The 15,648-nt window shown below is 41.3% G+C and overlaps 1 protein-coding gene across 1 annotated transcript in view; it reads left to right on the top strand.

Moving 5' to 3' along the window:
* Positions 1 to 15,648, top strand: part of TMEM161B (transmembrane protein 161B) — a 49,641-nt gene that overhangs the window by 20,124 nt on the left and 13,869 nt on the right. The window contains exons 3-5 of the mRNA XM_054178017.1: positions 502 to 582; positions 5,205 to 5,302; positions 7,556 to 7,712. Coding sequence (XP_054033992.1) covers positions 502 to 582; positions 5,205 to 5,302; positions 7,556 to 7,712 — 336 coding nt within the window. The remainder of the gene's footprint in view (positions 1 to 501; positions 583 to 5,204; positions 5,303 to 7,555; positions 7,713 to 15,648) is intronic.

Here is a 15,648-nt window from a genome sequence, read left to right as displayed (position 1 = left end):
GGATGCCATTGGTCCTCCTGGCTGCCTGGGCACACTGCAGGCTCATGTTCAGCCTACCATTAACCAGTACCCCCAGGTCCCTCTCCACCTGGCTGTTCTCCAGCCACTCTGACCCCAGCCTGTAGCTCTGCATGGGGTTGCTGTGGCCAATGTACAGAGCCTGGCACTTGGAGCCTTTTCCAATATTGGTACAACCTTGTTTTCTATGTTTGAAAATTACTTGAAAATTTAGTGTTTTGGGATGTAAAGAGCTTGTTTCCCTTGAGTGAGAAAGTGGCAAAGCTTTCCAATTATGACTAAGAGTCTCAAATGCTGAAGAGAACTGAAGTGTAGCTGTGGTTGTTCAGCCCCGGCAGGGTTGGTACTTGCACACAAGAGTGTTTGCTTGGGTCCGGTGTCTTAATATGCATACAGTTCTGTGTTGATGTACAGGTTTTGTAGAAAAACACTTCAGATTGCCAATTTTGATACTGTTTTACTTGAGATTTTCTCTTCCTTCAGTTTACGGTGGTATCAGCATCCTACTGAGGAACAACTACGGATTCTTGCAGGGAAACAAAGGGCGAAGAGCAAAAAAGATAGGTAAATACTTGGTTTAAGCTTTTCTTCTTTTCCCCCCTCCCATCCCCCCCCCCCCCCCCATTTTTTCCTATTTTTTGCCCCCCTCCCAGCATGATTCATGTAAGAACTTTGCCAGCCAACTTTTCCCTTTGTGTGAGTTAGCTGTCAGGGCTCTGTACTGAACTATATTCTTTCAGATGTGTTCCTGGGATGTATTAAGTGAGGTATTGTAATGGAAGAGATAGGGAAAAGTTAGTCCTCTTGGACAAGGTACTGGTGCAGAACTTATCTGGATTACTGTGTACAGTTCTGATGACTTATGTTCAAGAAAAATTAATTTGTACACAAACAGGTGAGCAGAGGGCTGCTAAGATCATCCAGGAAACAAAGTCCGTTTTACAAGTGAAGGCTGAAAGAGCTCGGCTTCTTTAACCTAACAGAAAGATGACTGAGAGGGATGGGGTAGCTCTGTATCAGCTAAAGCTGGAAACAGATTTCTCATGTTCAGGCATGAAGTTCTGGAGCAGGAATACAGCAGTGGGAATGAAGATGTTTTGAGGTGGTGGAGCTGGCTATATTAATACAAGATTTCTGAATTGTCTATTTTTAAAACAAACCAACCCACCATTTTGGCTTTCTTTTTGGCAGCATAGGAGGTTTCCTTTAGTGCTTTTGTTCCATTATGAACTCTCTTATAATTCTGAACATTTATGTTAATACACAGACTGCACATGTAATCTGTTCATTGCAATGCAATCTCTTGTGTGTTTGGTTTTTTTTTCCTTTTCTTACTTTCCCCTGTTTTGTAATTCTAAGCTACATGGTTAATAACCTTATTTGCCACACTCTGGAGTAAAGAATTAAGTTATTTCTTTAATATTAAAAAATTTCAATTTTACATGTTGCAGTAGTTTATCAAATTCAGAAACTTGTTTTACCTAAGTTTCCTGTAACAGCTTGAGGCATGTTAATTGTGAAGAGCATTACAGTTTATTGCTGTTCATTTAACCAGTGATATTTATTTATGTGTACAATAATGTTTAATTATGCAACTGTAACTTTAAGTCCACCCATAGGAGCCATAAACAGAAAAACACAGCCACATTGCCAAGTAACAATTGTATGTTGTGCTCACTTGTCTTTCCTCAGCCTTGCCAAAAAGTGTGTTCTCACCTTCACCACAGCAGTAATGTGCTCTCAGCTGAGTGGAATCATGGCACGTTATTATTAACTTATGTACAAGCTTAAATTTTATAATGTGGGAAAATTTACTGTGAAGCTTAGTAAGAGCTTGTATCCCAAGTTGCCTGTATATGCACTGAGTCCGTCCTTTGTTACTAAACTTCTACATTTAACGTTCAAATGTTATCCTCTCTGTGCAGTCACATTTTGTTGGTGTGATTTTGTTATTCTAAGATTGATATAATTAGCTGTAGTCATACATAACTAAGAATACAGTTGTAATAGTGGTAGGTTGTTGTTGGTACTAGTGTAAATATCAATCATAAAGGGATAAGAAACTTCAAAGAAACCAAGATGGTAATTTGGAGGATTAAATTATGTTTTCTCTGCTGTTTTAACAAAGTCAACAGTATGCTTACTTCTTAGTCAATAAATATACCTGTGTCCTCTAAAGAAGTGTCTGTTGCTGGAGAACTGTAGCTTAAAGTAGGAATTGTCCCTCTTGAGTTTGTTTGCATGGAGTGTTTCAAGCTCATAAAATGGAATGCAGAGCTCCCTTGAGCCAAGGAGATGTGAAACAGATGGTGTAGAGGGAATAAGGACATACTTGATTTTCTCCTTCTCTTTTCAAGATAATTGGCATTGTTAGGCCCGTAGTCTTGTGAAATGTGGTGTCTTTTCCTTACTTAAACACATTTCCAATTTGAACTAATTAAAGGGGAAATGATGGAAGGAGATCTAAGGAACTTGCTTGAAAATCAGCCTTAGAAACAGCTGTAGTGTGAACTTGTAGTCCATTTTATTTAACACATATCAGTATATTATACTGTAGGTTATAACAGCACATAAATAATGGGTAGATTTTCTATTTCAGAATAATTTGTGTTACATTAAACTGTTAGGGTAATGAAAAGGTCCATGGCTGCTATGAATCATTTTGAATTAAAGCTGTCAGTGATCCTGTGTATGTTCTGACTGTCTCTTGCATTATGGGTCCCCACGGATAATTAAAGTTTAGGAACATCAAATTTTGTTGAGCTGAAATGAATTCAGTTATCACAATGCTCATTTCACTCAAGAGGATGGTACTCCTGGGTGCATACAGTAGGAAAACACCAGAGTACAGATGAGGGCAGGAGAGCACATAGAAGCTTGCAGACACTTAAGTGGTTGGACAGTGTTTGGGACTTCTTGTTTAGACCTGACCACATACATTCTTGGAGTAGTGCTTTAGTTCACTGTCTTTAGTTTTCAGCTTGTCCATTAAAATTCTTCAACTTCAGATGGTACTAAGAGTTAACCAGGAAAAGAAACATTACTAGTTCTTTCCTCTTGTATTCTCATCTCGCGCATCAGCTTAGAGGGCATCATTCCTTAAAAATAAGGTTCACGATTGATTGATTTGAATGTAATTTCTTTTTAATGCTTTTTGTCCCAATAACTTGACTTCCTGTGGAAAGTCTTAAGTGCCTCATCCAGTCTCTTTTTAAACACTTCCAATTGATGGTGACTCCACTACCTCTCCTTTTTAAAGGTGGTAGTCTAAAATCTGGCAGAGTTTAGTTTTCTTCTGGCAGTTTGGGGATTTGAAGTTTTGGGATTTATTTTTATTATCTTTTTTTTTTAATGAACATTTTTTGGATCACTTCATTTTTTTAATGATGATGAGGTAAATTTTGCTTTAGTAGTCGTGGTCTGACAGCCACAATTTCTTGTAATTTAACATCATCCAAGTTCTTTTAAGAACATTGTTCAATTTAAAGTGTAGTAGTTCACTTTCAGGAGAGTGAAGATCATGGTGTTGATAGTTTCAGATCTTTTTGCTTTAGATATGCCATCTTTTATGGTTTCTGTGAAAAATGGTTCCTCAAAGATGTGTTAGTGCTAACTAACAGTTTGGGAAACATCATCTAACTTCATATTATATATATATAAGACATAATTATAGATTGTTTCAAACATGATTCAGTAGAACTGGAGAAGGGGAGCTGAAGAAAGGGTTCCACACAAGCAGGGGTTTACCAGTCTGGGAACTGACTGAAGGAGAGTGTTGCAACAAGTGTATATCCAGTGTGCACAGAGCGTGGATAGTAATAAACAATACTGTGTTGTACAAAGAAGCACCAGGTGTCCTTAGTAGAGTCAATTTAAGAGCTTCTTAATGAGGGGCATACATTGTGGAACTTGATGCTACAAGACGCTATGGAGCTCAACAGATTTTATACTGATTCAGAAAGGGATTAGACAAATTCATGTAAATTTTGAAAACTGATCATTTCAGAAGATGCAGTTCCTGTCTCAGATTATCCTCAAATTGTTCCATGCCAGAAGCTAGGAAGGGCTTAGCAGCATGAGGCTCAACCTTTGGTTGCCGTATTTTTATTTGTCTAAGTAACTACCTGTATGAAAATAGTAAATGAACCTGTGTGTTACTCTTTATGGAGGCTCTGTGTGCTTGTGTGTTAGAGTGTGGTTGTATATATATGAATGTTTGTATATATATATATATGTGTATTTGTCATGCTCTGCAGCAATGGCTAAAACCTGGAACACAGCTCTGAGTCCTAGTGCTGTATCATGATGTCTGCCTTACCAAAGATGTATTGGATCTCTGGGATTGCTAGTAACACTGCAATAATTTTTCCACCTTTGGGTTCATAAGCAGGGTATGAATTGAAACAAGTCTACACTATTTGTACACTTACACCCTTTTAGATTAGAAAGTCATCTTAAAGTTGTCTTGGCTTGATGGCTAATGGAATGAATCTTTCAAGGATCTAGGTTAGTCGAGTTTGCAAGACAAAACTTTCTAAGTACCCAACTGTGACAAAAAGACCTAATGCCTTCTCCCCCCACCCCCAATGTGGTTTTTATTCTTTTCTTCCCACTGCTTCCACGATAGATTCCAGTGAATGTTCAACAAATTAACACTGCCAAGCGTGTCAGTTTTATTTACTTACTATCTAAAGACTGGAACACTCCTGTCTTTCAGCATCCTTTTCTAGACCCTGATTATAAAGTCTCAGTTTAGCTTTGGTTTTCTTCAGGGTATCTCACTGGCAGGGTGGATATATTCTGCTGTTTGTGTTTTTATCACAAACCTTTTGAGATTGTGGGAGCTTAGTAGAACACCCTGTAGCTCCCTGAACAGAGAAAATCAGTGGAACGAAATAAATACTGTCCACCACATCTTCCTCTAATTCATGCTCAGGATGCAGCCTACAGAAGTTGTTTAGACCCATAGCACAGCAGTATGTTAGAGCCTTGCAAAAGGAAGCTAGGAATCATGGACGTGCCTGGGTGTTTCTCAAGGTTTGACCTTGACTGAATGCTTTTAGCTATCTAGGTAGAAATGTTTGTATTTGGCAAAAATACTACATTTGAAATGCCACTATTTTTTGAGAAAGCTTGTTTTGTCATATCCATGTGTGTATTATCTGTTTATTTACTTCTTTTTACAGAAAATATAATGGTCATATTGAAAACAAACCCTTAACCATTCCAAAAGACATTGATCTCCATCTGGAAACAAAATCTGTGACTGAAAGGGACACTATTGGTAAGAATAATTCTTTCTCCCAAGTGTTTGTTTATGGTGAATGCTGCAACATTATTTATATGTATTTTTTAATAGACAATGAATGAATGCTAAGTACAACTGATGATAAAGTTAAATAAGCAACTAACTCTCCTTTGTTGTTCCTTGGTTGACATCTTAATAGCAGTGCTTTGGAAAAGGATGAGTAGGTGAAATCCAGCATAAAGCACATCTATTGTTGTATAAAACAGCATGAGACAACACCAAAAGAATCATATCACTGTCTGTTTGAAATAGAATTAGTAGCTTCTTACAAGAAAATGACAATTGGCAGATGTCGAAACATACATTTTTCTGCTCAGGAAATGTGCTGTAGCATTGCACCTTTCAACCACACATCTGAAACACTGAGGTAAAATGCCAAGAAACCAAAAGTGACAGTACTGAAATAAACAGCATTGTGTTGTGCAATTGCTATTTTTGATTCCTTAGTTTTAACCAGTCATTCTGTTACAGAAACCTGTCACATGGATATGTATCTGTGCGTGATATTTTCTTCCTATCTACCTTTTTATATACATGTGTTCTATGCATAAATAGAGGAATAAAGGAGATGTAGTCCTATACAGGAGATTCCTCAGCTAAATTTTCAGACACAGTGTTGAAAACAGCTTTAACAAATGCAGAGATTTGTTTTTTTCAGGCCAGTGTATAAATAATTGAAGCATTCACAAGTTTCAATTAGTTTTTTTTTTCACTTGAAATTTAGCTGTCTCCCTGAGTATTTATAGATACTGATAAGTTACAGTGTAAGGTTTAGTTGTATTTAAAAAGTTTTGTGTGCAAACGTCTGTTGAATCAAACCAGTTATTCATTTCAAAGTAGGTATAGGACTTGGAAATAGCTGAGTCTGGCCAATTTCATGTTTGGCATCAAGTGGCTTGTAGTCAGCAGACAAATGCTCAGTAAGGTTTTGTGACTTCTTAATCCTGCAGAAGTAGGGAAGTTGTTTTAGAGAGGTAAGGTGCACTTCATTGTCACAGATAGTTCATTGCAGTTCCCAGCCCCTGTGGAGCTCTCCCTTCGTAAGTCACTTTGCCTTCATTGAACACAGTATGATCTCCAGACTTTTTATGATGGATTTTATGCAATGATTTATTGCTCTACAGGACATACTAACAAAATCTGTCAGAACAAACCATCAGTATCTTAGAGCAAATGATTGTAGTATTTTAAATGCTTGCCAATGAGCTTTTATGTAGAAAGTTTGTTTTCAGATAGCTTTGGAAGGCTATGGGGAAGATTTGCCTTTGTTCGAATTAGAGAAGGCTGTGTTTAGTCTTTGACTCAGAAAAGAATGTAAACATCTTGTAACTGAAGGAGAGAAATTGGGAAGAATTTGGTTGGATGTGTTAAAATAGTGTTTTCTTATTTTAACCTATTGTATGCCTTAATTACATGCATGCCAGTAGAAAATGACCAATTAAGATGTGACACATGTGCCTTCTGGTAGAGTATATAACTTTGCTGTATAACATAATACACGTCTTCGCCTGCTTACATCTTGTCCTGGAGGCTGTGCTCAGGGTGAATAGAACATTCATATTACTAAACTTTTAACCTTAAAGATAGTGAAAAAACTCTTACCTGGAGTTACAGCTAAACTCAATTGGAGAACTGTTTTGTTTTGTGATGTGAGGATGTCAACTGAAGGTGCTTTTTTTAATTTAGGATGTTAATGTGTAAAAGCTGAGATGATAAAATAGTACCTCTTGTAGCACTATAAATTTGTGTGTTGAATTACAGAAGTGAAGAGTGAAGTCAAGGATGTTGAGTGGAAAAAACGTGATATTTTAGTGGTTGCTGCTCGTTACTCAAATGATCTAGAAGTAGAATAGAATAGAATAAAATAGAATTAACCAGGCTGTTTGTGGTTTTTTTATTAATTCACTGCTTCTCCTCATGCTGGTCACTGATGAAGTACAAAAGTATGTGGCCAAGTAGAATAAATATAATAGAATTAACCAGATTGGAAGAGACCTTTGAGATCGAGTCCAACCTATCATCCAACACTATCTAATCAACTAAACCATGGCACCAAGTGCCTCATCCAGTCTCTTCCTAAACACCTCCAGTGATGGTGACTCCACCACCTCCCTAGGTCTACCTAGACCTCTCTTAATTTGGAACATTTTAAAGTTGTTACTCCATGCTATGCAGGTCAACAATTGCCTTGAAATAGCAGTTTAACATTTTTGAACTTGTGTTTTTCAGCATTGCATTATTTTCCGGAGTATCAGTGGCTGGTGGATTTCACTGTTGCAGCTACAGTTGTGTATGTGGTGACAGAAGCCTACTACAGTATTGTGAAGCCCTCACAAGAAATGAACATCAGTGTGGTGTGGTGCCTCCTTGTCTTGGCTTTTGCAGTGTATCCTTTTCATGAGTCATTCTATTGTTGCAAATAGTTTATGTCAATCTACATTGTTGATTAGAGGATTGCCGTTTAACATCTTTGTTGGCAACATGGGCAGTGGGATTGATCTACCCTTGGCAAGTTTGCTGATGACACCACTCTGTATGTGTGGTTAACATGCTGGAGGGAAGGGATGTCAGCCAGACAGGCCTGGACAGGCTGGAGAGTTGGGTCGATGCCATCCTAATGAGGTTAAATGCAGCAAAGTGCACGGTTGTGCACCTGGGTTAGGGCTATCCCAAGCACAAATATAGGCTTGGAGGTTGAACAGAGAGCAGTCCTGAGGAGAAGAATTTAAAGGTTGTGGTTGATGAGAAGCTCTTCACAAGTCAGGAATGTGCTCTTTTGCAGCTCAGAAAGCCAACAGAATCCTGGGATAGATCAAAGGAAGCATGGCTAGCAGGCCAGGGATCACCTGATCCTTTGCTCTCATGAGGCCCTCCCTGGAGTACTGTGCCCAGCTCTGGAGCCCCCAAAATGAGAAGGGCATGGAAATGTTAGAGAGGGTCCAGAGGAGGCCACGAAGATTATCAGAAGGCTGGAGCACTTTTCCTGTGAAGACAGGCTTGAGAGAGTTGGGGTTGTTCATCCTGGAGAAGACAAGGCTCCAGGGAGACCTTATAGCAGCTTTCCTGTACCTGTAGGGCACCTACAGGAGAGCTGGAGAGAGACTTTTTACAAAGGCTTGTAGTGACAGGATGAGGAGTAATGGCTTCAAACTGAAAGAAACTTGATTTAGATTAGACACAAGGAAGAAATTCTTCATCACGAGGGTGGTGAGGCATTGGAACAGATAGCCCAGAAACGTTGTGGACACTCAAGTCTGGAGGTGTTCAAAGCCAGGATGGATGGGGCTTGAGCAAACTCATCTAGTAGGAAGTGTCCCTGCCCATGCTGGGGGTGGGGGTGGTGGAGCTAAATGATCTCTAAAATCCTTTCCAGCTCACACCATTTTGTGATTCTAGGATACACAAGTATTTAGCACTTTGAAGAAGGATGGCTCCTCTTTAACATCTTCATTGATGGTCTGGATGAGAGGATTGAGTCAGTCATCAGCAAATTTGCAGATGACACCAAGTTGGGAACAGATGTTAGTCAGAGGGTAGAAGGGCTCTGCAGAGGGACCTCGACCGACTGGACAGATGGGAGGAGTCCAACGGGATGGCATTCAACAAGTCCAAGTGCCAGCTGCTGCACTTTGGCCACAGCAACCCCATGCAGAGCTACAGGCTGGGGTTGGAGTGGCTGGAGAGCTCCCAAACAGAGAGGGACCTGGGGGTGCTGATTGACAGCTGCCTAAACATGAGCCAGAAGTGTGCCCAGGTGGCCAAGAAAGCCAATGGCATCCTGGCCTGCATTAGGAATAGGGTGGCCAGCAGGAGCAGGGAGGTCATTGTGCCCCTGTACTCAGCACTGGTTAAGCCACACCTTGAGTCCTGTGTCCAGTTCTGGGCCCCTCAGTTTAAGAAGGACATTGAAACACTTGAACGTGTCCAGAGAAGGGCAACAAGGCTGGGGAGAGGCCTTGAGCACAAGCCCTATGAGGAGAGGCTGAGGGAGCTGGGATTGTTTAGCCTGGAGAAGAGGAGGCTCAGGGGTGACCTCATTGCCCTCTACAACTACCTGAAAGGTGGTTGTGGCCAGGAGAGGGTTGGTCTCTTCTCCCAGGCAACCAGCACCAGAAGAGGGGGACATAGTCTCAAGCTGCACCAGGGGAAGTTTAGGCTTAAGGTGAGGAGAAAGTTCTTCACTAAGCGAGTCGTTCGTCATTGGAATGGGCTGCCCAGGGAGGTGGTGGAGTCACCGTCCCTGGAGGTGTTCAAGAGGAGATTGGACGTGGCACTTGGTGCCATGCTCTAGTCATGACGTTTGTGGTGACAGGTTGGACTCGATGATGCTCGATGTCTCTTCCAACCTTGGCGATACTGTGATGCTGTAAGCTAGTGACATTGTTGGGTAATGTATATGCTGTACATGGCTGACACTGGTAGCATGGTAACATTAATACCAAGCTATTTATAGAAAAAAACAGGTGTGTATGAGCATGCAGTCACTGCTCATCTGTAGTATGCAGTGGTTTTGCCCAGCTGAACAATTAGAAATAATTTTTGTACAGAAATGTTTACAGCTTTTGGAGAAGTGTGCAATTTACTGCACACGTTTTTGTTTGCAGTGTGTTTAATCCAATACTTCCAAAATAGCCCGGTAATCTGTGTACTAATTTACTGGGAAGATGCAGGTATGAATTTTCAGTTTTAAAATACATTCAAGGTACTTTTACCAAGTTGACAGAAAACAGTTGTAGGAAGTGAGATGGTACATCTTGAAAGCTCTGAGAGGCTGAACCTCCCCTCGGAAGCTGAGGGAGGCAAAAGCAGAATATTTAGGAAACAGAAATATAGAATCAGTCAGGGTTTGAAGGGACCACAAGGATCATTTAGTTCCAACCCCCCTGCCGTGGGCAGGGACACCCCACACTAGATCAGGCTGGCCAGAGCCTCATTCAGCCTGGTCTTAAACACCTCCAGGGATGGGGCCTCAACCATTCCAGGGCTTCACCATTCTCATGGTGAAGAACTTCCTCCTCACCTCCAGCCTGAATCTCCCCACCTTCAGCTTCATTCCATTCCCCCTAGTCCTATCACTACCTGAGATCCTGAGAAGTCCCTCCCCAGCCTTCTTGGAGGCTCCCTTCAGATACTGGAAGGCCACAATTAGGTCACCTCGGAGCCTTCTTTTCTCCAGACTGAACAGCCCCAACTCCTTCAGTCTGTCCTCACAGGAGAGGTGCTCCAGCCCTCTGATCATCCTCATGGCCCATCTCTGGATACGTTCCAGCACCTCCATATCGCTCTTGTAATAGGGGGTCCAGAACTGGACGCAGTACTCCCGGTGGGGTCTCACCAGAGCTGAGGAGAGGGGGAGATGCATGCATGTCAGTATCAATATGCATCATCAAACCATAAAAAGAATCAACTGTAATGTGTGTTTCATTGTCAGTACAGGCTGGGGAATGATGTGACAGAGAGTAGCCCTGCAGAAAAGGGCTTGGGGATATTGGTGGATGAGAAGCTGGACTTGAGCCAACAGTGTGTGCTTGCCAGCCAGAAGGCCAGTGGCATTCTGGGCTGCATCAAAAGCGGTGTGGCCAGCAGGTTGAGAGAGGTGATTTGGCCACCTTTACTCTGGTGAGACCTCACCTGGAGTACTGTGTCCACTTCTGGTGACCCCAACACAAGAAGGACATAGACCTGCTGGTTCCAGCAGAGGCCACAAAGATGATCAGAAGGCTGGAGAACCTCTCCTGTGAAGATAGGCTGGATGATTGGGACTTCAGCCAGCAGAGAAGGCGCCAGGGAGACTTCATAGCACCCTTCTGGTACTTGAAGGAGGCCTACAAGTAAGCTGGGGAAGGACTGTGTACAGGGGCTTGTAGTCACAGCATGAATGGCGATGGATGTAAACTAGAGCAGGGTAGATTTAGTCTGGAAATTAGGAAGAAGTTCTTTACTGTGGGGGTGGTGCAACACTGGAACAGGTTGCCCGGGGAGGTGGTGGAGGCCCCATCCCTGAAGACATTCAAAGTCAGGCTTGATGGGGCTCTGAGCAGCCTGATCTAATTGGGCGAGTCCGTGCTTGCTGCATGGGGGCTGGACTAGATGACTTTCATAGGTCCTTTTCAACCCAAACCATTCTATGATTCTGTGATTTTTTACTGGAGAATGCAGTATCAGACATGGATTCCTGCACAGTAATTAACTGCTTTCCACATACCCATCCAGATATACACTTAAGGGAGGAAAGTTACCTTTGAGAGATGTGGTAAGTGATAAAGCAATGGAATTGGACAAGGGCCTGCAGGCATGCAGGTTATAGAAAGGTGAGTTAGAAAATGTGTTTCCTACAGCTTCTCTGCTCTCTCAACAGCTGACAACCAGATAAAATGCTGTTAGGGTTGATATATCACCTGAATATTCAAAATTTATTCCTCTGCATAAATACCTGTTTTTCATAGTGATTCTTACTGTCTTGTGGAGGTTTTCCCCCTTCCCCCTGAACTCTGATATCAGTTTGGTTATATTTGGCTAACAGTTCTGTTTATGCTTCAAGCCTGTCTGCACATAATAATTACTACAGTTCATGCTGCCTTTATGATAAGGACAGAAATTATTCCTCCAAGTAATCTAAAACATAACTAATATCCAAAATATCCCTTGTAATGAGTAAGAACTTGCTAGAAGAGGGAGTTAACTCACATTATGAAAAAACAGACTGCCAGTAGTTATTTCCACACCAGATATTTCTCTCTTGACCTGTCAGAGGTCAGATCCACATTCTAAAAGGTGTTTTTTCCAGTAACAGGAAAGTTGGTGTGTGGCTTTTGTGCACCTTATAATGCTATTATAGCTATGTTATAGCTAATATATAGCTGTTACTGCACAGCCTTTGGCTGGTTGGTTTGGAAGGAGTCAGGAATTGTAGTTTAACTTTGGTGGAGGGAAGGACAGAGAAACAGCTACTGCTCAAGAAATTAGAAATAAAAGCAAACACCTTTGCCTCCCATTTTGAGAATGAGAGGAAGGCTAACAGAGCTAATGGAAAACCAAGTTTCACAATGCACTCATAAACTTATTGGTAGTAATGCCCCATTTGCTTCATCTTTCAAATCTCAGGTGTGGCCAGCTTCAGTAATATTACAGTGATTGCTGCTCTAGGTGAAACAGAATTGTGAATTACATATTGTAAGAAAAGCCACTGCAGTAATTCTTGCAGTGGTATTTGATTACAGGCCTAATCACCACATTCATTTGGTCACCAATTCAGAGCAAACCCAAATGCAGAAATTAAGTTGTCTGGCAGTGCAGACTTTCCATCTCAGTAGTGCAAGTAGCTATTTGGGTCTTTATTTGATTGTTTCTTTTGCACCTGCCACTTTTACTTGAACCTAAACCATGATTTCCAGTTTTATCCTAATCTAACTGAAGCACTGAAGATCTAATTGCACAGGTGGACCTTGAGGAGATTGAAACAAATCCAATATTCCCTGCATGTTAGAAACTTACTAGCTACTTTTTCTCATTCCTTTCCTACACGACTTAAAGGGAAGTAAGATCAGATGGAATGGTATTAAAAGCAGAATTATTATGTGCTGAAAGCTAGATTTTATTTAACAGGCTCTGAACAGTTAATTGCATGATTTAGCATTTTTGTACCTAGCCATTTATTGTCTAAGGGACCAATATTGTTGCAAGGTTTTGGAGAGAAAAATCTTAAAGACTTCTATCAGTTTGCTGGGGTGAGAGAAGTTAAAAATTCAGGTGGCACATCTGAAAGCGTACACAAGTTGGGGAAGGCCTAGTGAAGAGTGGCCTGATCTATAGGACTAAACCTTCAGAAATCAATATATTCTAGGAAATAAGAAACCCATGTACAAGTGTAAGCTTTTACAATTACTTTACAGTGCTAGGTAGCTGAACAACCATTTATTAATCGTACAAAGGAAACAAGGGGTCAGAACTAGTTTTCATAGATTCAGTGTATGGTTTGGTTTGGAAGGGACCTTAAAGGTCATCTAGTTCTAAGCCCCCAGGCAAGGTATTTCTCAGCTGGGAGGTTGTCTTTTACCTGATGAGATGTAGGTAACTTGGTTTCGTTGGTATTTTAGTATGTTTCTCTGAGTACTTCTGGAAAACGTACTGATGACATAGCAAAGGAAGTGACAGTCTTCTCTTGGCTGGAGGTTGATCTCAGCAAAGTCCATCATTGAAAACCATAAAATAAACTCTAAGCATTAAACTGATTTTTTCTGCATACATGCAACTAGAAATAATATAGGAGCTTACTTGGTTTTCAATTGTGAATCTAAAAATGTTGTGTATTTTCGTAGAAACAGAAGATGAATCCTTTTCAATTGTGTGCATAAATGGCAATGCAAAAATTCTGTGAGTAGAATAGAATGGAATTAACCAGGTTGGAAAAGAACTTCGAGATCATCAAGTCCAACCTGTCATCCAACACTATCTAATCATCTAAACCATGGCACCAAGTGCCTCATCCAGTCTCTAAACACCTCCAGTGATGGTGACTCCACCACCTCTCTGGACAGCCCATTCCAATGGCCAATCACTCTTTCTAAAGTGAAGAACTTCTTCCTAACCTCCAGCCTAAACCTCTGCTGGCACAGCTTGAGGCTGTGTCCTCTTGTTCTGGTGCTGGTTGCGTGGGAGAAGAGACCAACCCCTACCTGGCTACAATCTCCCTTCAGGTAGTTGTAGAGAGCCTCTTCTTCGGGCTAAGCAACCCCAGCTCCCTCAGTCTCTCCTCATAGGGCTTGTGTTCCAAGCCCCTCACCAACTTTGTTGCCCTTCTCTGGACATGCTCCAGCAAGTCAACATCCTTCCTAAACTGAGGAGCCCAGAACTGGACACAGTACTCGAGGTGCAGCCTAACCAGTGCAGTGTACAGGGGCAGAATGACCTCCCTGTTCCTGCTGGCCACACTGTTCCTGAAGCAGGCCAGGATGCCATTGGTCCTCCTGGCCACCTGGGCACACTGCTGGCTCACGTTCAGTTTCTGTTTACCAGTACCCCCAGGTCCCTGTCTGCCTGGCTGTTCTCCAGCCACTCTGACCCCAGCCTGTAGCACTGCATGGGGTTGTCGTGGCCAATGTATAGAACCCAGCCCTTGGATGTGTTCAATCTCATGCCCTTGGACTCTGCCCATCTGTCCAGCCTGTGAAGGTCCCTCAGCAGAGCTCTCCTACCCTCTAACAGATCAACACCTGCACCCAGCTTAGTGTCATCTGCAAATTTATTGATGATGGGCTCAATACCCACATCCAGATCATCAATAAAGATATTGAACAGGATTGCAGCAGTGTGAAAGATAAAACTATTTCTGTAAAAGTGCATACCATAAATTCTGCAGTCATACCATCTTTTTGTTGAGGCGGCAAATATATAATAAAAGGTGAAGAGGCAGTGTGTGGAATCTATTAACTTAGCACTGTATACTCTAGAATTGTTTCTTCAGTAGGTCAAGCAGTGAAAGGAAGTGATGAAGTGACCTATAATGCTTTTATTTTCTCCATCCCTGAAATAGGTGGCAGTGGTGATTGCTCAACTAACAGAGGGTGTCAGTCAGATATAGTTTGCATAATCATTAGTTTCTTTATTGGGTTCTGAATCTAGACTGTAATTGCAATTTACTGGCAGTATACTTTCTTTTTCCCAGTTGCATTTTCTACATTCTTTAGGCATAATCCATAGTTGAAAACATGAGGTATCTGGGGAGTTGTAAGTCTGTTTATACTGTAGGACTATTGATCACAAACTGCTGTGATGACCTTTGTATAGCTTCAAGGTTTGAAATGAACGTGTTTTCAATTCGTGATTGAGTCACTAGCTGTAAGAAGACCCTTGGCTTAAGAATGTATTATTAGAGACACAGAGCTTTCCAGAACACAGTTTATATGACCCACTATGTCCCTTTTTTTACAGAACACCATTATAACAGAATTAGCCAGGTTGGAAAAGATGGATGATTTAATTCTTCCTTTAGATAAGTCTGTTCTTTCTGTGAAGTGTGAAGGGAGCTTAAGTTGATTACAGTGGACTTAGAGACAATAGATGCAATGCTAAGGCTCTGTGATTGTGTGTATATGACTACCTCTGCATATAGATGAAATGTGTGTGAAGTGTACACTGCTTAATGAAGTGTGATACTGCATAATCATACAGTCTCTTGGGAGGTTAACTGCTCAAATGTTTTGCTGAACAGATTCTCTAAAACATGTTTTCCTGCAATCTACACCTAAAAATGCTTTGAATATTAAAAAAATGTTAAAAACTGTTCATCCACTTCCTTGCCATCACAGTTGTCCTATTCAGAA

The sequence above is a fragment of the Dryobates pubescens genome, chromosome Z (assembly GCF_014839835.1).
Source record: "Dryobates pubescens isolate bDryPub1 chromosome Z, bDryPub1.pri, whole genome shotgun sequence".
Classification (NCBI taxonomy): Eukaryota; Metazoa; Chordata; class Aves; order Piciformes; family Picidae; genus Dryobates; species Dryobates pubescens.
This window is presented reverse-complemented; position numbering and strand designations above follow the sequence as displayed.